Here is a 22,762-nt window from a genome sequence, read left to right on the forward strand (position 1 = left end):
ATCCTAATGAAAAAAATAACACAAATACGAATCTAGACAGTTTGGACAAATGTTGGTGGATGGTGGAGTGTTGCCAGATTGAGCAGCTTGTGAACACATTGGGCTGGAAAATTATATAGATATATCTATATAATTGTAATATATAGATATATAATTTTACAATAAAAACTTCCTAAAAACCTACCAAATATGGTGAAAAGCAGCCAAAATTTTAGCAACTCACCCAAAGCTTGTATATTTACCTCCGCCAAGGAGGTTATGTTTTCGGTCACGTTGGTTTGTTTGTCTGTTTGTCAGCAGGATTACTCCAAAAGTTATGAACGGATTTCACTGAAATTTTGTGGAGTGGTTGGAAATGACAAGAGGAAGAAGTGATTAAATTTTGGTGGTGATCCGAATCACGATCTGGATCCTGGAATTTTTTTAAGGATTCTTCAGTATTGCGGGATACAGGCAGAGCCTTCCCCTTTAAGAGACACCACCCACTTTTCTCTGCCCCGTGTGTGTGTATGCGGGCTAGCGCGGGAGACGACGCGAGGGAAAAAGTGTGTTCGGTGGAAAAAGGAATAAAAGTCCTGCTGCTAAAATCCTTCAACTGGCTGCATTTTTCCGCCTTGCTGAAGCTGACCCACATGGATGAGCAAGTTAGTTACCAGCCATGAGCTGGTTAGGAGCCGCGATCTGGTCGAGGTAACACACTATTGCGGGATAGGGGGTTATTCTTGTCTGGTAAAGATGAAAGCTTATTTCACAGTATTTAGATACACGTATTGCAGCGTCAGTGACCCTATGGTCTTGGCGGAGGTTTGTGCTGCTCAACCCAGGGGATGCTCGCCCGGGGCGCCAAACAGGCTAGGACCGCCACTGGGTTTGCTCACTGCACAGACATTAGAAGTGCAGGACAGAAAGTTCTCCACTGTGGGCTTTGACTGTAAACAGGTAACCACCACAGGCATAATTATCAAACTATCCTTTAGTAACATGACTGTATGTTGAGAAACCTGTAATTTATCTGGGATCGCTCAAGAAAAAGAACCAAAAGAACTTTGGCTCAGTGAGGTGTCGGCATAAAACAAAGGTCTTTTGGACACTTGTTTTTTTGTAATTATACTTTTTATTAGTTTTCTGGGAAAAAGGTTTTACAGAGCATATATTCACAGTGTCAAAGTGTTACGTTCAGTACTTAAAAAAGTAACATAGAGATTTCTGTGCAACATATTAACATAGAACTGTTATAACTCTATTTCCCGGGGAAGAAGCCCAATGTTAATGGAATGAGGAAAGAAAGAGAAAATAATTTATGAAAGAAAGAAGAAAATAATAAAAATAAAAATAATAATAATAAAATAAATAAATAAAAATAATAAAAAATAAAAAAATCCCTAAATAAATTTTGAAAGAAGTGTGTAAATACTTATTTAATACTATTTGAGTTTATTTATTGTCGGAGAGTAGATTGTCAGGAGGCCATGTCAAGCTTGATTTCTAAAAAATAAAATCGGGTCTTCTAGATTTTGCGTAGTCTACCCAGCTTTGCCAGCTGAAATTGAATTGCTCGGTCTTATGGTTGAGAGAAGCTGTTATTTTTTCCATTATATATATGCTAAATGTTATGTCCATCCAGTCATCTAGCGTTGGCTTATCCTGTGATAACCACTTTCTTGTGATGCTCTTTTTACTTGCTGTTAATAAGATGGTCATTAGATATTTTTCCCTTTTTGAGACTTCTTGAGGTATGTTACAAAAATACATGAGCTTGCTCTCTAAAGGAATGTGCTGTCTGAAAATATCCTGTAGGGCATTGTTTATTTCTTTCCAGTAGTCTTTAATAATTGGACAGTTCCAAAAAATATGGTAATGATTAGCGTTTTGGTTTCCACATTTCCTCCAACACGTAGGAGGGTTCCTATCATAATGGCATTTCTGTACGGGTGTAATAAAGAATCTTATGAGGTTTTTCTACCCGAATTCTTGCCATTGTAGGGATTTATTATATGTCCACTGATATTTCCATATTATTGTCCATTCTTCCTCAGTTATTGTTAAGTTGCCCTCTCTCTCCCACCTCGCTTTAATATACAGGGTCGAACTGTTTTTAAGAGCTAGTAGGTTTTTATAGATAAGTGAAATAGTTTTCTTCTTGATTTTTGAATTATAGGCTTTAATAAAAATTTCAATTAGATTTATATTTTTATCAGAGATTGGCTTCATTTTGGAATTTACAAAGTTTCTCATTTGTAAGTATCGGTAGAAATCCTGCTTATCCAGGTGATACTCTTTCTTAAGTGTTTCAAAATCCCTTAAAGTTTCTTTTTTCATTATTGTACAGAGAGCAGTAATCCCTTTGGATGTCCAATCCCTAAACCTGGTGTCGAGTTTGTTTGGTAGGAAGTCTGAATCATATGCGATCCATTTCAGGATTGTAATATCCTTCTCTAGTGTGTTTTCTTTTATGATGGTTTTCCATACTCTAAGGGTTGTTTTCATCCATTGGTTGTCTATACTATTAATAAAATTTTGTAAGTTTGCATCAGCCAGTGCCGCCTGTATGGGGGTGGATAACATTTTTGTTTCAATGTTTTTCCATTGAGCCTTATATTTTGGGTCACACCAGCATATCAGTGCTTTTGCTTGTGCAGCTAAATAATAGTCTCTAAGGGATGGTAGTCCCCAACCCCCCTTTTCCTTTTCCAGTTGTAATGTCTTGTATACAATTCTGGGTCTTTTACCCTGCCAGATATATCTTGAGAGCGACTTGTCCCACTCGTTAAAAAAATTCTGGTTAATTTCAATAGGTAGAGTTTGAAATAAATATAGCAGTCTGGGCAGTATGTTCATTTTAATTGAATTAATTCTGGAACTGAAACTTAGAAAGGGGGTAAGGTTCCATCTTGTAATATCCTCTTTAATTCTTTTTTGTATGGGAATAAAATTATATTCAAAAGTTTTTGGAGGTCTTTTGGTATGATAATGCCCAGATATCTGAACTGTTCAGTATGCCAGGCAAAGGAATATGCTTTTTGGATTTCCTGTGGGGGGTTATAATTATAAGAAAGTAGCTGGGTTTTATTAATATTAATTTTATATCCTGATAGTTGACCAAATCGTTCAAGTGATTGCAGTAGAACTGGTAAGGAATAGGTTGGTTGATCTACATATATTAATATGTCATCTGCGTAACATGCCAATTTGTGTTCCATCCCTCTAATATTTATTCCTTTAATATCCTTATTTTGTCTTATCGATTGGGCTAACGGTTCTAGGTATAGTGCAAAAAGCAACGGTGACCATGCACACCCCTGTCTTGAACCCTGTCTTGAACCTCTTTCTAGGGTAATTCTGTCAGATAAATGCCCATTAATTTTTATTCTAGCTGTGGAGTTACTGTACAGGGCCTGTATTGTTTTTATAATTGTGTCATGTAATCCAAATTTATGTAGAACCCTGTATAGGAAATTCCAATCAACTGAGTCGAAAGCTTTTTCAGCGTCTACGCTGATCACAACTGCTTTTAGTTTTTTTTTTTTTGTATGTGGTCTATAACATGTAACGTCCTTCTTATATTGTCTTGTGTTTGACGTTGTCGTATAAATCCAGTTTGGTCGTTGTGTATCAGGGAGGGAAGAAGTTCTTCCATTCGTCTGGCCATAATGGAAGTAAAAAGTCGATAATCAATGTTTAAAACCGATATTGGTCGGTATGATCCACAATCCAGTTTATCTTTGCCTTCTTTATGTATTACTGAGATTATTCCCTCCTTCCAACTTGGTGGTGTTTGAGCATTTTTAAGACCCAATTTAATGTGGGCAAGAGGATTGGGATCAACTCTGCCTGAAATTCCTTATAAAATTCTGCTGTGAAACCGTCTGACCCTGGTGATTTGCCTGATTTTAGTCTACTCATTGCATTTTTTAGTTCTATCTCTGTAATGTCTAAAGCCATGTTGTTTCTCTGTTCTTCATCCATAGATGGTAGCTCTAATGAATTCAGGTATTCATCAATTTGATCAGTGGTTCCTCTAGAGATTTTTGAATATAAGGTTTTATAGAATGTCTCGAATGCTTCCTGGATTTCATTTAATTTATTCTTTACCTCATTTGTTTTTGGGTTTCTGATTCTGTGGATTGTATTTTCTGCTGTTTTCTTTCTTAGTTTCCATGCTAACACCCTCATGGATTTGGATCCGCCGTCATAATGTCTGTGTTTAAGAAACATGAGGTTTTTCACAATTTCCTGTGTTGCCATGTCATTTATTTCATTTCTAGTTTTTTTTATTTGTTCTAATATATCTTGTGCTAGATTCTGCTTATGTTTTTGTTCTAAGCCTTCCAATTTTTTATGTAGTTCTTCTAATTTTCTGTTTCTTAATTTTTTCTTATGTGAAGATATTGCTATGATTTTTCCCCTTAGAACCACTTTGAGGGTGTCCCATAATATGGGAGGTGATACTTCTCCATTATCATTAAAATCTAAATAATTACTGATTTCTTCCCTTATTTGCTGTCTGAACCAGGGATTGTTAAGCAATCCCGAGTTTAGTTACCATGTATTACTCCTTTTCTGTAGACCAAGGTCAACCGTTAAGTATACAGGTGTATGGTCACTTATATCTATTGTTCCAATCTCACATCTAACCATCTTGTCCTTGTCTTTTACAAATGTCAAAAAATAATCGATTCTTGTGTAGAGTGAATGGGGGGCCGAATAGTATGTGTAGTCCTTTTTATGGGGATAAAAATCCCTCCATATGTCTATCAGACCAACTTCCTCGAAAAGTATATTTATTTTTTTATGCTGGGGTTCTTTTTGGTAGGTTTTCTCCCTAGAGGAATCCATCTTTGGTTGCAGACGTATATTTAGGTCCCCTCCGCAGATTAAGACACCCTGTGTTTCTTTTACCATTATGTTAGTTATTTTCTTATAGAATTCAATATCGCTGCCTGGGGGGGCGTACACATTGAACAGAGTGATAGGATTTCCCTCCACCTTGCCTCTGACCAATACAAACCTGCCTTCCTTATCTGTTAGTTCGTATGATTTTTCAAATTGTATCTTATTTGAAATAAGAGTAGCCACTCCCCTTCTATGACCAGATTTATATGAGGAGAAGTATAGGTCGGTGAAGCCCATTCTTCTTAATTTTTCATGTTCACCTTTATTTAAGTGAGTTTCTTGCAAATACACTATGTGAGCCTGTTCTTTCTTCATTTTAGACAGGATTTTACTTTGTTTAACTGGGTTGAGCAGACCGTTAACATTGAAGGTAATTACCTTTATCTTATTGCTAGCCATATCTAGTTGTCTTGTATGTCTCCTTAAAGATTAGATAACGGATCCTGACAAATCCACTCTCCGTATGGTTGTGTGACAGTAGCTTAACCATAAAATTAAAAGAAAAAACCTTAAGTTCCAAGGCTGGGGTCCTAAACAAATGACCCTGAACTTGGCTAGGAGAACCGTCTAGCCATGGGGGAAAACCTCCCTTTATAAGGGGGGGAGGGCCCTCAACTTCACTAAGGTAGTTTTTGTCCATTATTTCTGTGTGCATTCCTCCTTAGCACCTTTGGTGTAGGTTGGGGATAAGTGATGTATCGAATGTCACAAGAATAATGTCCTTTAATATACAGTAATCAAACTAATTAAAAATAAAGAGAAAAAAAAATCCTATCTTAGACTTATATTGTTTTGATTACTCATGGCATATTTGGCTTACCAATATTTATTATTGCTACTTAGAGTTCTTCTGGAGGGGAACTGGTATCTCTTCTGAACTCACGGAGTCTCTCCCTGATGTTCATCACTCTTCCCTCTTTGGGTGTTTGCTGTTTCAAACCTATCTTCTTCCAGGCAGTGTAGGAGAGTTGCTCGACCAAACTTTCCTTAGGCTTGATCAGGGAGACAGGCAAACCACGTTCCTTCATGTCCTTCGTAGCCTCCGCCGCTGACTGATAAAGTTGTGTATCACCCTCGTAGATCACTCGCAGTTTAGCGGGGAATGGTGTCTGAAAGCGTATCTTTCTCTCCTTCAAGATCCGTTTTGCTTCGGAGTATTCTTTGCGTTTCTGCAGCACTGTGGGAGAGTAGTCATGGTCAAAATATATCGGTTTCCCATGCAAAAGCACTCCTTTCTTCCCCCAGGCTTTGCGTAATATCTCTTCCTTATCTCTGCTGCGGAGAAATTTAACAACAATTGATCGTGGTTTGTTGTTTTCGTGCCCAGCGGGTCGAGGAGCCAGTGCTCGGTGTGCCCTCTCAATGTCCAACTCCATTTGTGGGTCGATCTCCAAAGTGTCTTTCAGTAGTTTTTCCACAAAGTCCCTCACAGATGGACCCTCAACTCCCTCCGGCACATTATATATTCGGATGTTTTCTCTTCGCGATCTCCCTTCTTGGTCGAGCAGCTTTTCTTGTTGTTGGTTTATTAGTTCGATCATTTTGCTCATTATTTGCTCCGTGTTTTGTGTACGCTCTTCCAGAGCTTCAATTCGTTCTTCTGATTCCTTTATTTTTTGGTGTACGTTGGTGAGCTCTGTTTTAATGTCGTTTAGTTGTTGTTTTGTGTCTTTTCGAAACTCTTGTATCTCCCCCAGAATTTGCGCTAGGCCGACCGCCTCAGTGGGGAGCGGGTTAGCGTTAGCATTAGTTTCATCGTGGTATTGCTGTATTGGTGCGCCACTTGCCGTCTTTCTTTCTTGTGCGAGCTCTTCGTTCGTAGTTTTCTTATTTCCGTCCCTTTTCCCCATTCGGGACCCCCTTGCCGCTTCCATTTTACTCATGTTTTGTTATATTTGGCAAGTTATGGGGGTCGGTTTAGGATTTTTTGGAGGAGCAACTAGCCTAAGCTGCCATTTCTGGAGGTGACGTCACCGGAACCCTGGACACTTGTTTAACTAACATTAACCTGCATGTGCTGTTCACAGGCCAACAGAGGAACACGCATCAAAAAAAGCTTGAAAAAGTCTTGTTGGGTCATTTTTATGGCTCTTTAACTTGTGTTTGGACTCTGGTTATTAGCCTGTGGTTTCTGATAGAGGACAATGTGAATAATACATTTTTAAAGTTTAATGTCAGGATTCCCATTTGGAAGGAATTGCATCACCTTTTTTTCCTTTTAGAAACTGGTCACAATTTTCACCACAGCCTTCCAGGCTAAATTATATCTCACAGGTTCAGGACGTATGTTCTGCTGACTCCAGAGTGATGCTGAACCATCTCAATCAATGGAAGCACTGATGGCTCAGAGGAAACACGTAACAGTGTTATCCCACCTATATGGTTAGTATAAGTTTGTCCTTTATTCCCCATGAGTCCTTTCAATGGATGTCTATAAATAAGCTACAGAGTCATATGCACATATAGAGAGAAATAAAAGCTTTCATCTTTAAATGATGCTTCAAAGATTTCTATGTTAGCTGACATTTAAACTCAAAGTGAAACAATCCTCTGTGTGAGAGACTGATGTGGTTGAAACTAAAGTGTACAGTAGTGACTTTGTCTGATACTGAATACTTGAAATGTTTTACTGAGGAGTCTTTAAAGATGTTCACATGTGAATTTAACAGGTCTGAACTGTATTTGAATAAAAAATAAATAACAGTGAGTAATTCAAAGTAACCTGATATTCTTTATGGAGGTGTACAGAAATCTGTAAAGTAACACAACACAGAAATACTTAAAGTACTATTATTAAAACTGTACTACAGTAAAGTAGCCGAGTACATGTACTGAGTTACCTTAGGACACCGCTCTCTGTACCATCGACTGTTCATAATGCGGCCCGGTAGGTGGCGCTAATGCACCAGGAAGTGGTTTGTCACCCAAACTCAGAGAAGAAGAGATTTAAACGGCAGCGCGAAAACGGCGGATGATGGCGGAGAAGTTTTATTTAAGTGTGGATGTGAAATGAATGAGGGAGAAGCTGTGAGAGGACCTGAGCGGAGACTGATGGCCTGCAGGACGGAGGAGAACGGAGGATGAAGGTAAAATAACGGCTCGGCGCTGTTGCTGCTCACACTTTAACTGGATGAGTGGAGGAAAATATCTGATTACTGTTTGATTCATGATCAGACTTTGTAGGAAGATTAGAGTTTCTATGGAGAAGAGAAGAGAAAATAAAGCCAAATTAAAGTAAAAGCAAAATGCAATCCAAACATATGTACTAAAACGCTGGAGTCACGCCATCTGCGCTGGAGCCTATTCACATTCACAATTTAGAGTGACTAATCAGCCTAACCCCAGTAATGTCTTTGGACCGCGGGAGGAACCCAGAGTACCCGGAGAAAACCCACGAAGACACGGGGAGAACATGCACACTCCACACAGAGGCCTGGGCCAAGGTGGAAAAAAACCCAGACCTAGATGTCTTTGTAGCTGTGTGTGTGTGTGTGTGTGTGTGTGTGTGTGTGTGTGTGTGTGTGTGTGTGTGTGTTCTCTTTAACACACCACAGAGAGCCTTTGTGATGATTTTCATGTTCTATACAAACTAAAGTGAATCACAACATAAGCAACACTATACAGGCATATAATCAGGCTGTTAGAAGCATATGGCACCATGTTCATGCCCAATGTTTCTTTGTAAAATGACAAGTTTGAAATGGTTAATGCAACATTTGGCTAATATTAAATAAGTCAAATGCATTATGATACCTAGATACAATTAGGGGTGTGCGATATTGACAAAAATTAATATCTCGATATTAATTTTCTCGATAATGACAATAAAGGATATTTTGCATTATTTAAAAGTGTGTTTGTACAAGAAGTGCAGGCTGGTAAAATATAAGAATCAGTGTTTTTGAGACATTAACTTATTTTTATTAACTTATTTTATTTTATTTAACATTTATTTAACCAGGAAAGATTAAAGATTAAAATCTCTTTTTCAAGAGTGTCCTGGGCATCATGACAAATGTAAATAGAAAAACTTTTCAAAAGAAATCGCTCAATACAGAAGACCTGACAGAATGAAAAAAAAGAGAAAAATCAATAAGGAGGCTGGCCAGGGGGATTCCCACATTATAGCAAAATAAATCACAGAAACGACGCACCTTCATCTGATCTGAAACCTGCTTTCTGGCAGACCACTTCAGCCTATTATCCGAGGCTCCAAACGTCGCTGGGTTATGACGCAGTGATTGTTAACATACCTACTTTAACTTAAAGGATATTACCATCCAGCCAGCCATTATCTTCCATTAAAGTTTGCTGAGCTGATTTAGGGTTGTCCTGGACGGCGGGTTCCTGAAACTCTTCATATTCGTCATACTCGCTGATGATGGAACAGGTTAGATGTCGAGCTGTCCGCTTTCTTACAAACTCTGCAAACTGCAAACCACCTCCTCGCCTGGGAATTAAGGGCAGTAGACTGCGAGGCTGGCGATGTCTGAATTTCTTCCCCTGGCGCGGTGTGTTCACTCATTTCCAGCTTTAGGTGTGTTGTTCATGCAGCTATGCTAGTGCACAGTACGGGCGCTCTCAATGCACACATGCAGCAGCCTATACTAAAGCATAAAGTAGATGATCAGGGTTGCCGCGGGGTAGTAAAAGGTAGTAAATTAAATGAGGTCAAATTAAGGCTAGTAAAAGGTAGTAAACAGAATTTGACTTGGTAGTAAATTTTTCATCACCCCTTCAATATATTTTGACTTTTCCATTGATGCAGACTTTTTGTTTTAAGTTCGTTTAACTATAAGATCTGTATAGAAATATAACTACTCAGCAGGACCTGAGCTGACGTTGTTGACGAGCGGTTCCACTGTCCGATCTGCTGTGCGCATGCGCGGAGTCATTTTGCGCTTCGTCATGGGAAAATGTAGTTTTCACAACTTTGGCTCGATGACCCGGCATTCGAACCCTCTGGAGTACACGGACGCGCTGGTGCGTCAAAATGACATCGCCGATTTTAGATGACGTAGCATCGGGACACTGCTGCCATGAATCGGAAGTGCAGACTTCAAACTATGTACCAGTTTTTAAATGACGTTGATAGGCCAAGTAGAACCAGAGTTATGCCCAATAATTTACGTCATACTTTTTCCTGTATACTGTCCTCACCTTCGATGCGCGTTCTGTGCGGAAATAAACGGCGAAAATGTAAGTTTCGCTAACAGGAAGTGCTCGCTAAAAAAAAAAAAAAAATCCCGACAACCCCTTTCCTATTGGTGGAAAAATCAACCAATCAGAAAATTATGCGGTAACACGATGCATTTGGGTGCATTTGACTGCTGCAGAGCAGGTGAAAAAGTGGTAAAGGAGACATTACTGGCAAGTTTTGCCTGTGATGGGCCCCTCAGTCTTGTGGAGGACAGAAACTGTTTTTTGAGGTGGCATAAATAATTTGTGTAGCATCTTAATGTGAGTCCTGATTGCTCTGCAAATAGTTGTACACAAAAACACCTGAGGCCTTTCCTGCATTTTAATGTGAATAGTTGTATTTAACTTTATTTACTATATTTTTACACAAGTTTTGCAAATTTACAACTTATATTTGCACTGCAATTGTAAAAATAATTCGTTAAGCATGTTTCTGATTTTTATAGTAAAAGAAAAATCTACATTTTTTTCTGCTCTGATTTTATGTTTTTATGTGATTGTAAGTCCAATGTGTTAATACAGTATGTCAAAATGAAAGAATAACTATACAGTCACACACATGAGGTCGTGCTGGAAAAAAATTATACCAAACAAGGCAAGGTAAACAGTTTCTAAGGTCAACTATGAAGCTAAACCAAAAATAGTCAAAAATGGCCAAATATACCCCGGACCCCAGAGGGTTAAGCCGGTCATGGGGAATGATCGAGAGGCGTTTTGTAAAGTGTGCAGAAAAAAATATAAATTTGACCTGAAACGGTGTGTCAAATGACACTGAGCATCCACCATTCACCAGCAGCGGATTTGCGCGTGGGGAGCACATCCCTATTTTATTTTTTGGTGCTACACAAAGCACTGCGACTGCAACCTCAAGGTCAGCTACGAGCACAAGTATTGCTGTCACACCTCAGCAGCAAACCAGTATTCCAATATTTTATTGGAAAATAAATAATCGGCTTGTGAAACTTGAATTTCATTGCATTTTGTTTATATTCTTAAAAAAACAAATTTAGATGGATTCAACTCACTGTCATTGTGCGCACAAGGCACACAACGAAATGATTGTTCCAGATCACTCATCCAGAGACGAGCATCTGCGGTCATGCAGCCAGAGACCAGCGCTACCATTAGACAATGTGGTTTAAGTGTCTTGCCCAAGGACACAAGGCAGTGCAGGGACAGGGCCTCAAACCGGCAACCCACCGGCTGCAAGACAGGCGCCTACCCACTGTGCTACTTTTTGAAATGTGTTTGGAATATTAATGTGTATGAGGTCTTAGTCAAGACAAAGTCACAGTTACACCTTCAAGTAAGTGGAATAAAGTTTTGTCTTTGGTGAGAGATGGGCGATCATCTTACATGGCTTAGTGCTGTGAATCCACCGCTGCCCCAAAAAAGGCTGCTGCTCGATTTCGTCCTGGTAGTAAAATATTTTAGAGGTAGTAAAAAAAGGTAGTAAAAGGTAGTAAATTTAACTCTAGGATTCCTGTATAAACCCTGATGATGCATGGAGCCGAGGCGCTTGATTGTTGTTTTTTCCTCATCAGCATACTCAGTAATGTTTTTTGCACATGGCAATTGCGGTATTATCGCAGACAATATTTATCGCACACCCCTAGATACAATCATATTTAAGTACATGGTTATGACTGCATGAAACAAAATCATATGACTGTAGAAATTTAAAATTATGACATCCCAGAAATACAAATATGGCCACAATCACTGCTGCATCAGCAGATATTCAAAAATACATAGAAAATGGAAATCAAGTTGTTTTCTGCAAACACCACAATATACTCATTAAACATGTTCTCAAGTGCCTCTGAGATCATTTGCAAGTTGTTTGACTGCAGCATTTTGAAACTGTTACCTTCTAAAATTACATTTATATACTTTCTTTTGTTCTTATCACTGTTGTATGAGGCTGCAACTAAAGATTATTTTGGTAGTTGAATAATCTGTCAATTAGTTTATTGATTAGTCAATGATTATTTTAATCTTAACTCACCTGTTCAAGCCTGTCCACCTGTTAACATCACGACCCATAAAAATCCAAGTTTGAAACAAATCCAGTGTATTTTAACATTGTGACCATCACAATAAAGATCAAATAAACAATTCATATTAAAGTGAATGCAATTTAATTTTTAAATTAAAATATAATGTGCAAATAAAAATGGCCTCTGTCCAAAAGTTCAAATAAGGCTTCAAATTAAATGAAAAAGATTTTTCTGTCTAAAACAGCTGAAAAGTTTAGAGATGATTCAGTTCATGAAGAGGTTTATTATCCAGAATGATATTAATGTGAGAAAACTCACATTAAAGTGCAAAGTAAGCACTTGAGTTTATTATTGGGGGGGGGGGGACACATATCAGAAACCTGACAGATCCATAAATACTCTGAGAATAGCAAACAAAAAAAAAAGCTATACTGATCACGTGTCTATTGCAATATATATTACTGATTTATTGCCCAGCCCTAAGATGTATACATTACATCCTATACGCTGTGAACTCTGTTTATAGCATCACCTGACCCTTACAGTAAAAGTTTTCACTCATTTATTTTAAGGCCTCACCTGGAGCCCTGCACCACCCTCTCCTCTTCCTATCTCCTTTGTGCTGCATTGCTGCTCCTAAATATACAAAATGTTTTCAGAGATGAGGCTCAGCTCCTGAACCTAAAGGTGGCTCATTTTATACTAAATGAGAAAATAAATCCACTTATTGGTCACTATGGAGAAGCATTTCACCAACTCTAGTGAGGTGTTGTACTGCACCTGGCAACCTAAACATAACCTAACCCATACTCTTATAAGTTCTGTGGAAATAATGAAAACATTATTGAAAACGTATCGTGGAAAAAAAAATCAACCTGACATCAGTCCTCACCTGTTCTTTCTGGATCTATTATAATTAATATGGTTTTTAAAGCTGACCTCACACCCTGAAGCTCCACCTGGTTCTCCTCTCTCTGAATCAGTTCTTCTCATGATAAAATTGTTTAGTTTCATATTTAAAAATTATAACAGGCTAATACATATTTCACTAACCTAATTTAAGACCTCGTCTGAACTTCAGTCTCTTCACCTTTCATCGCTTCAACTGAGTCATAAGTCCTGCTGCTGTTTCAGCTTTTTCGTTGGTGGTGGCAGTGTACTGAAATGAGTTTAACTAACTTCTAACAAAGTTAGCAGTTAAATACTGGACGAGTGACCGTCCCAGGATTAAGATGACTGACAAAGATCTGATTTCTATATATGAAAGTAAACTAACAACAAGACGTTACAAACAGCCATAATCACAGCAACATTCACAACACACCGTTTTACATTACACCTCATTCAAAGAGTTTCTGACTCCTGCCGCTGTCTCCGTCTCCTAAACACTCAGAGGGGGCGGGGGGGGGCGGGGGGAGCACAGGGACATGACGCCATGTGGCGCCTTCAAAATAAAAGCACGCGAGTTAAAGATTTAAAAATCAAGTATTTTTCTCCTCTATAGTTTAATTTTTGGGTAGGACAAATGCGCCTGTCTCCAGTATTGTCGAGTGGTGTTTTGGTTTTGCGGTCTAAAGTTAAACACGTCAAGTTTACTGTAATAATATCACATTAAATCCCAGGACAGCACGCATGATTTGAAGGTTCGTGCATCGGAAAGGACACCGGAAGTTTTAGTCTCAGTTAACGGCTAAAAGCTAGCTACCATAGCGAACTGTACCATGAAGAGTTTAATTAATTCGGTGCTCCGGAGTCTGAGCCTGATTCTTCTGATTTATGCAGTAACTGGGAACGAACACGGTAAGGAAACCAATGTTTACACCTTAGCTTACAGATATGAGCTAGAAAGGACGAGCATTCACACAGTGATCCGAGACATCTGCTGGAAACAGGAAATACTTTACTCAGGGCATGGCTTTGCAGCGGTTTGTTTATTATCTATAATATGTATATGAAAACTATGTGTTAGTGCTACAAAATTGAGTCCAGAATGCTGAACAGTATGCTGGGTACTGTGAGGTCGGCCAGGTTAAAGCGCTGTGGCTACAGAGAGCAGAGGAGAGGGTGACAGGATGTTATGGTGATTTGGAGGCAGTCGTGTGTTTGGGTGTGAAGTAACATTACACACTGCATGCAGAGAGTATTTTTATTAATGATTTGAGATTAGTTGTCTCACCACAACAACAGAGCCTGCAACACGTAATAAAAACTAAAGGAAATAACTGAAAAAAATCCAAAATATTAAATTTTTGATCTCATTGTGAGTCTCCATTTTCACTGCGACCTGATAAAACATCCTCATTCATAACTCAAAAATACACTAATTATTACAGCATTTGACCCAAATGTTTAATAGTGTCAAATTTTAAAGTGACACTTTCTATCAAAAAGGTCAGAGGACACTATTAACTTGGTCCAAAACACTTCAGACTTTTATTCAGTGCTGTAAGTCATGACTTGAAGAAGAGCTGATGGCCGTATTTCATGTGTTGTAAGAAACTGAATCACTGATGGAGATCTTTGGTACCCATCTCCTAAATTGTTCATCACATAAACGAACCGGTCTGTAAACTGTGACCTGACTGGTTAGTGAAGGAGTGCAAGTCAGTAATTCTAGTTTGTATCTGAAGCTGGAGAAAAAGGCGGTGAAGTGTTTTCATAAATGGAGAAAATGTTCCACACATCTTAAGCTGGTCTCAAAGTTGGATGTAAATAGATCTGGTCTCAGGGTGTCTGCATGGAGAATTTTTATAGCGTATGTTTGATTAAATGTACTAAAATTATTTAAAGGAAATAAAGATAAACTGGCTGCTGACTAACATGACTGCAACCTGGTGTTTCAGAGCAGTGAAGGTGATAAGCATTCCATTTTGCTCCCTGTTATTAGAGAGCAAAATGATTATTATCTTTAACAATGATTGATATGTTTTGTCTTTCAGGTCCAGGAGGCACAGTGGTCGTTTCAGAAGGAAGTGATGCCATCCTGCCCTGCTCCCTCAGCACCAAGGAGAGCGTTGTACAGAAGCTGTTTGACTGGAGAAAGATGGATCAAAAAATAAAGGAAGTGTTCATGTATGATGCTGGCGTTCATTACAATAACGGGCATTCAGGTCAAGACGAGCAGTTCAAAGGACGAATCTCACACTTCCCAGACCAGCTGCAGTTTGGTAACGCCTCCATAATCATCAGAAACACCAGGATGGCTGACAGTGGAGACTACACCTGTGCGTTTCCTCGTCTGCAGTCAGAACAAACAGTCAGCATTAAACTTGTTGTTGGTGAGTATTTTATTTCTGAAAGAATCCTGAAAAACCTTTTAAGCACTCGTGTTACCCATTTGTTTCCTAAACCAAGTGGTTTTCAAAATTTATGAGCCATAAAGATTTTTTTGCATGTTTAATTATTCCTTTAATGTTGATGTTGTGTTCACTCAGTTGCAGTCATGTGAAAGAGAAAATACACCCTCTTTCAATTCTAGGATTTAAATATGAGGACATAAAAATGATCTTGTCCTGAGCAGGTAAACAGAACCTCAGGTGAACAACAACACGTGACAGTGTTACATAAATGATCAGATGATCGTCAGCATGAGTCTGAGCACCTCCGTTAAAAGCTTTTGGCAGTTTGCTGGAGGTGCAGCTACACAGATTACATATAGACATGACTGACATCATCACTTGCCTGGGATTTCTCCTGACTGGTCCTTAAAAGACGTGTTCTTAAAGGCACAAATATGTTTTATTTATTTATTTATTATTTTTTACAGTGGATCAACATCTGTAGTGGGGGGGGGGCATCTTCTTTCAGTCCTAAGGTTTTCAGGACATAAAAAATCAGGTGTTCTGCAGGTATTTATAACCTCAGTTGAATAAAAACACATGACTTATTACACCATGTCATCATTTATTTAACAAAAACCAAGGACAAAATGCAGCAGGGTGTGAAGAACTAAGTTGATTCAGAAGCTTGTAGAACCGCCTTTAGCATTGATAACTCTGTCACATCATTGTGGAGGAATATTGATCCACTCTTCTTTACAGCATTACTTCAGTGTTTCTCAAACTGTGGGGCGCACCCCACTGGTGGGGCACAGGGTCATGACAGGTTGGGTGTGAATGACCTAAGAGAAAAGCTGTGCGGAACATGTTGGAACCTGGATTAATTCTCACTGCGGAACAAGGATATGACGTTAGCATACACTATCAGGTAGTGACTAGTCAAAATCTCCACGATCTTTTGTGTACATAGATCCGTCACGTCATCCAGCCGTATCAGGATTCTCTTATTGTAACTTCAGCAATGAGGATAAGCATTCACATGAAGCTGGTTATCATCTCGCTAAGTTGAGCTTGGGTCTCCTGTGGGTTCCCATGTGTTAGCCATCCAGTCACAGTTACAGAAACACAGGAAGATAAAACTGTGGTTTTTAGGAAAATATAAAGCTTGGCGACCCTGACCAGGATAACCAGAAGAGAATGGATGGATAGACAAAGTTCAACACTGAACCTGTCGGTGCAGACAAGTTTGGAAAACCTGGCATTTTTCCACACCTCCACCTTTGTAGATGAATGGAGGAGTGGATTTGCAGGCTTCCTGCAACAGCGTGGGTCAGCTGCCATAATAACCAAACATTGGCTGTGAAGCTTTCAGAAACCATTTGAAATTTTTTCCTGTAATTACAGCAATGCAAGGGCGCTTGCACAAATACGTTGTCATGATATGCTCTATGTTAAAGGGTTAGGGTTCATTCATATTTATCAACATTTTACAAAGCATACTCTTTTTCAGACCCCCCCTTCCCCCAAAGTGAACAAAGAAAATGTTGATCTTTTTTCATGACATTTAATTTCACCTGGTTCTTTGGTGTTTTAATGGAATAGGAAGTATTAAAAAACTACAGAACAAGAGCTCGCAAAAGTACATCTCTCTGTTTCTTCGCCCATGTCGCTTGCGCGGTTCTGTATCAAACATACTCTTTTCTTATCTATTAAATTATTGTGTTGTTGCACTGATAAAAATCCATCCATCTATTCTCTTCTGCTTATCATGTTCAGGGTCACGGGAGCCTGTCCCAGCTGTAATGGGGTGAGATGCAGGGTACACCCTGTTATTAACAGATAAACCTATATATTAGAATTTATAACGGGCAATAACGATTTGAATTTTAATGTGAAAGTGTACTGCACTGCATGTGCAAAAAATGTACATGCAGCCACACTGCATGGTGCATGGCAGTGGAGATTTGTCATCTGAATAGCCGTTCTGTACCAAAAAGTGATTTCCGGTATATAAAATTATTGCTGGTATTGTTGTAAGTGACTTGTGGGCCTATAATCTGTCAAGCATATCTCAAACATCATCTCTTATGAATGGTATCAATTCATTTTGACTGACAAAAAACACTCCTTTCACAGGTAGAAGCTGCAATCACTTCTTAGCAAAGTGACTTCAATATATTTTTTATTAATGAGTTTAAAAATGATCATTGACATTAAAAATGTCTTTTTTCCTGAGAGATGTGCTGAGAGGGCTGGAAAAACTACAAATATAACATTACAGTTCTATAAGGAGTAGCCAAAAAGGACTGGACTGATTATAATGTAGCTACAATAATGCAGTCATTTCTTCATTTTATATAGTGCAGTGGTGTACAAGTGAAGGAGAGTGGATGCCACAGGCATTGGCAGTCAGGCAGCAGTGCTCAATTTACATAGTTCTGACCAATATTTTCTAACAATTTGAAAAGCGTACCTTGGATGTTAACCACCACCACCCCCCCCCGGTCGTACAGTTTGTACGCTTTGGAAATTGCTAATAATTGTGAATGATCCCTTAAACACATACAGGCTTAAGGCAGCACAGCTGCTTCAGACATAGCAATGTGTGTGAGAGGGAAATTATGTACATTAGTTTAGTACAGGGATGTTTGAACTTTTTTCAACGAGGGCCAGATTTGACAATGTGAAAGTGCCCGACGGCCAACAGTCCCTGATGTTATTTTAAAGAATCAAAGATGCATATAAATATTATTTAATAGTTTCATTTCCATGCAGCAAACAAACATGAAGTAACCAAATGTAGAGCAGAAAGCTCTGTAATTCTGATAACAGAGCAACAGGTGAGCTACTGACACTAATGTGAAGGGCACACAGGTAAACGGGGCAGGTGTGGCTCCAGAGCAGTGGGAGACATGCATAAATATCACATAGGCGGAGTCACTCAGTCTGGATCTCAGCAGTTCTTGTTTAAGTTCAGAATAGAGAAAATCTGCTCATACAAACGTGGAACCAAACAAGCTGAACATTTTCTTTGTTCATCTCTGGAAACTTGATCTGATCCAGCTGTTTTTATGTGTTGCTGATGTATGTCTCTGCTTATATTTGTAAGTAGACTGTAGTCAGCAGGATTTATGAAGGTCTCATAAATAAAATAATGACCTGTTTTGCAAGTACCTTTACGACTGTGTTACTGTATCTACATTATAATCAATTCAGTCCTTTTTGGCCACATCAACTATCGTTATAGAGCTGTGACGTTAGAATTGTTGTTGGCCAGATCTCTGAAAAAAGGAGTTTTTACCTGATAACTAAAGAATATATAAAAGTCACTTTGCCAATACGCGATTGCAGCTTCTACCTTTTTCAGGAGAGTTCCTTCTTACTCACAATAAACTGATATCATCCATGAGAGATACATATATGATTTGTGGCAAATGCCAAAATTCACTTTTTGGCATGATACTGGTAAAAAGCTGAGAGAGAGATGCTGGTGTCGCTGTCACACTGGAGCTCAGTCAGCTCCTGGTGTTCAGGTGTTCCACAGGTGTATAAACCAGCACCTAAACATGCAGACTGCTTCTACAAACATCAGTGAAAGAATGGGTCGCTCTCAGGAGCTCAGTGTGGTACCGTGATAGGATGATACCTGTGCAACAAGTCCAGTCACTGCTAAATATTCCACAGTCAGCTGTTAGTGGGATTGTAACAAAGTGGAAGTGATTGGGAACGACAGCAGCTCAGCCATGAAGTGGTAGGCCACGTAAAATATGGTACCTGTCTGACTGCATTGTGCCAAGTGTAAAGTTTGGTGGAGGGGGGGTTATGGTGTGGGGGTGTTTTTCAGGAGTTGGGCTCGGCCCCTTAGTTCCAGTAAAAGGAACTCTTAATGCTTCAGCATACCAAGACATTTGGGACAGTTTGATGCTCCAACTCTGTGGAACAGTTTGGGGATGGCCCCTTCCTGTTCCAACATGACTGCACACCAGTGCACAAAGCAGCTCCATAAAGACATGGATGAGCCAGTTTGGTGTGGAAGAACTTGACTGGCCTGCACAGAGTCCTGACCTCAGCCTGATAGAACACCTTTGGGATGGATTAGAGTGGAGAGTGTGAGCCAGGCCTTCTCTCCAACATCAGTGTCTGACCTCACAGATGTGCTTCTGGAAGAATGGTCAGAAATTCCCATAAACACTCCTAAACCTGTGGAAAGACTTCCCATAAGAGCTGAAGCCATTATAGCTGCAAAGGGTGGGCCCACATCATATTAAACCCTCTGGATTAATGATGGATGTTACTCAGGTTCATCTGTGTGTGAAGACAGTGAGTGAATACTGTTGGCAGTAAAGCGTAAATTGCGTTGTTCACCTGAGGTTGTATTTACCTCCATTTAGGACCTGCAAATGACCAGATCATTTTTTATGTCCTGATATATAAAACCTTAGACTTGAAAGAGCATCTACTTTGTTTACCATAGATGTTACAGATGCTTTGAATGATCCACTGTGAAAACACAAAACAAAATTTGTCTTTCCTTTCAGAACATTTGTTCAAAAACCGGTCAGAGGTTCCAGGTGAGTGTCACTGCCTAAATCTGTAATCTGTCTAGCTGCACCTCTGTTAGCCTCAGCATCTATCAAACATATTTAACTTAACATAAATAGTTTATTCATATGTCAGTAAGGTTTATGGTTCTCACAGTAATGACAGATGAGAAATCAATGCTCAGCCTGACTTTGATGTCATTGACCTCATTAGCAGCCATAAGACTGACTGATCTTTTAAATCTGACGGATGTTGTGGCCTGTTATTATGATATAGTTTCATACCTGTTGTTGTAAATATGTGAACATACACAGTGCTGCTGGGGAAAGGGTTGTAGCATATACACTAGGGCTGCAACTAATGACTATTTTGATAGTCAATTAGCCATCAACTAGTGAAACGATTAGCCGAATAATCGGATTATAAATCACATAATTATGAAACGGCACTTATTTAGCTATCAGCTCTTACATTTAGCATAAGGTTATTTAAAATGTGGTAGTAAACACACAGAAGATGGATACTTGATTTGAAAATTTTAATCAGGTTTGCTGCTGATATAAAAAATTTAACAGTCCATTTTTTTCAACCATAAAAAAATATAGTACTTTTTTTCCCTGTAAAATAAAGGTCAGGCAGCATGGTGGCGCGGTGGTTAGCACAGTTAGAATTCCATCTGGAAGGTCTGGGTTCGATTCCACCTTGGCCTGGACCTCTCACTCTTTCTGTGTGGAGTTTGCTTGGTCTCCCTGTGTCTGTGTGGGTTTCCTCCGGGTACTCCGGTTTCCTCCCACAGTCCAAAGACATGCACTTACTGGGGTCAGGTTAATTAGCCGCTCTAAATTGCCCATAGGTGTGAATGTGAGTGTGGATGTTGTCTGTCTCTCTGTATTGGCCCTGCGAAAGGCTTGCGACCTGTACAGGTGTACCCTGCCTCTCGCCCTATGACAGCTGGGATATAGGCTCCAGAGCCCCCCCCCCCAAACCCTGAACAGGATAAACGGAGGTGAATGGATGGATGTATAAAACAAAGTTGGCACAGCATCCATGACATGAAGCTGAATGCTATCCGGTCCTTAAGTCTGAGGCCATTTCCAGGTCCAAATGCTCCTAAATAAACAGCAATGGCATAACCAATGACTGTTCACTATTAAAGATGATTGTAACATACCTTATCAACTGCAGCTATTTCCGCTTCTCTTTCTCATCAGTAAAATGACAGCTGAGTGTTTTTTTTTTTTTTTTTTCAAGTCGGATTGGTTAAAAGAACCAGGGACGGTGGATTGGTGTTGGCTCTCACTGCGGTATTGTATCACTTCCTGTTCCTGTTTCGGAGCACGGTGTTTTGCTGTCAGCTGTTATATCTGTATAACTCGATTTATCTGGATAATAACATATTTTAGTGTAATCTTCACCTACTTTAAATAGCATACTCTTTGCTGAATCACCTGTATTCACATTACTCACTTTATTTGTTTTTAGAAATTCGCTAGCTTAGCTCAGCTAGTAGCTTAGCCCTTAGCCGACTCACTACCAGCATGGCTTCTTCTCCTGTCTCTCCTGCACTTTCCTGCTCTGGGTGTCACATGTTTAGTTACTCCTCGGCCTCCTTTAGCAGTAACGGTACTTGTAATAAATGTAGTCTGTTTGTAGCTCTGGAGGCCAGGCTTTTTGAACTGGAGACTCGGCTCCGCACCCTGGAAAATCCTACATCTAGCCAGGCCCCTGTAGCGGGTGCGGACCGTGGTAGCTTAGCCGCCGTTAGCTCCCCCCCAGCAGATCCTGAGCAGCAGGGAAAACAGGCCAGCTGGGTGACGGTGAGGAGGAAGCGTAGTCCTAAGCAGAAGCCCCGGGTACACCACCAACCTGTTCACGTCTCTAACCGTTTTTCTCCACTCGGCGACACACCCGCCGAGGAACAAACTCTGGTTATTGGTGACTCTGTTTTGAGAAACGTGAAGCTAGAGACACCGGCGACCATAGTCAAATGTCTTCCAGGGGCCAGAGCAGGCGACATTCATGGAAATTTGAAACTGCTGGCTAAGGCTAATCGTAGATTTGGTAAGATCGTTATTCACGTCGGCAGTAATGACACCCGGTTACGCCAATCGGAGGTCACTAAAATTAATATTGACTCGGTGTATAACTTTGCAAAAACGATGTCGGACTCTGTAGTTTTCTCTGGGCCCCTCCCCAATCAGACCAGGAGCGACATGTTTAGCCGCATGTTCTCCTTGAATCGCTGGCTGTCTGAGTGGTGTCCAAAAAACGACGTGGGCTTCATAGATAATTGGAAAAGTTTCTGGGGAAAACCTGGTCTTGTTAGGAGAGACGGCATCCATCCCACTTTGGATGGAGCAGCTCTCATTTCTAGAAATCTGGCCAAATTTATTAACCCTCCTAAAAACTGACTACCCAGGGTTGAGACCAGGAAGCAGAGTTGCAGTCTTACACGCCTCTCTGCAGCTTCTCTCCTCCTGCCATCCCCCCAAAACCCCATCCCCATAGAGTCGGTGCCTGCTCCCAGACCACCAAAAACCAAAGCTAAAATCAGCAAAAAGCTATTTAAGCATAAAAATTCAAAAACAATAAATAATACAGCTTCATCAACTGCACCAAAGAATAAAACAATTAAATGTGGATTGTTAAACATTAGGTCTCTCTCTTCCAAGTCCCTATTAGTAAATGATTTAATAATTGATCAACGTATTGATTTATTCTGCCTTACAGAAACCTGGTTACAGCAGGATGAATATGTTAGTTTAAATGAATCAACACCCCCGAGTCACAGTAACTGTCAGAATGCTCGAAGCACAGGTCGAGGAGGAGGAGTAGCTGCAATCTTCAATT

The 22,762-nt window shown here is 39.7% G+C and overlaps 1 protein-coding gene across 3 annotated transcripts in view; it reads left to right on the forward strand.

The window, feature by feature from the left end:
* Nucleotides 1–7,843: 7,843 nt before the first annotated feature.
* Nucleotides 7,844–22,762, forward strand: part of LOC115777799 (CD276 antigen-like) — a 34,299-nt gene continuing 19,380 nt past the window's right edge. Inside the window, exons 1-3 of one of the 3 annotated variants that reach the window (XM_030725789.1) lie at nucleotides 7,844–7,979; nucleotides 15,032–15,370; nucleotides 19,909–19,941. In XM_030725789.1, the coding sequence (XP_030581649.1) occupies nucleotides 15,136–15,370; nucleotides 19,909–19,941 (268 nt within the window). In that variant the 5' untranslated portion in view covers nucleotides 7,844–7,979; nucleotides 15,032–15,135. Of the gene's footprint in view, nucleotides 7,980–13,762; nucleotides 13,893–15,031; nucleotides 15,371–19,908; nucleotides 19,942–22,762 lie in introns of those variants that run through there. The other 2 variants (XM_030725787.1, XM_030725788.1) reach the window with 2 other exon arrangements.

Source organism: Archocentrus centrarchus, unplaced genomic scaffold, assembly GCF_007364275.1.
Source record: "Archocentrus centrarchus isolate MPI-CPG fArcCen1 unplaced genomic scaffold, fArcCen1 scaffold_76_ctg1, whole genome shotgun sequence".
NCBI classification, from domain to species: domain Eukaryota; kingdom Metazoa; phylum Chordata; class Actinopteri; order Cichliformes; family Cichlidae; genus Archocentrus; species Archocentrus centrarchus.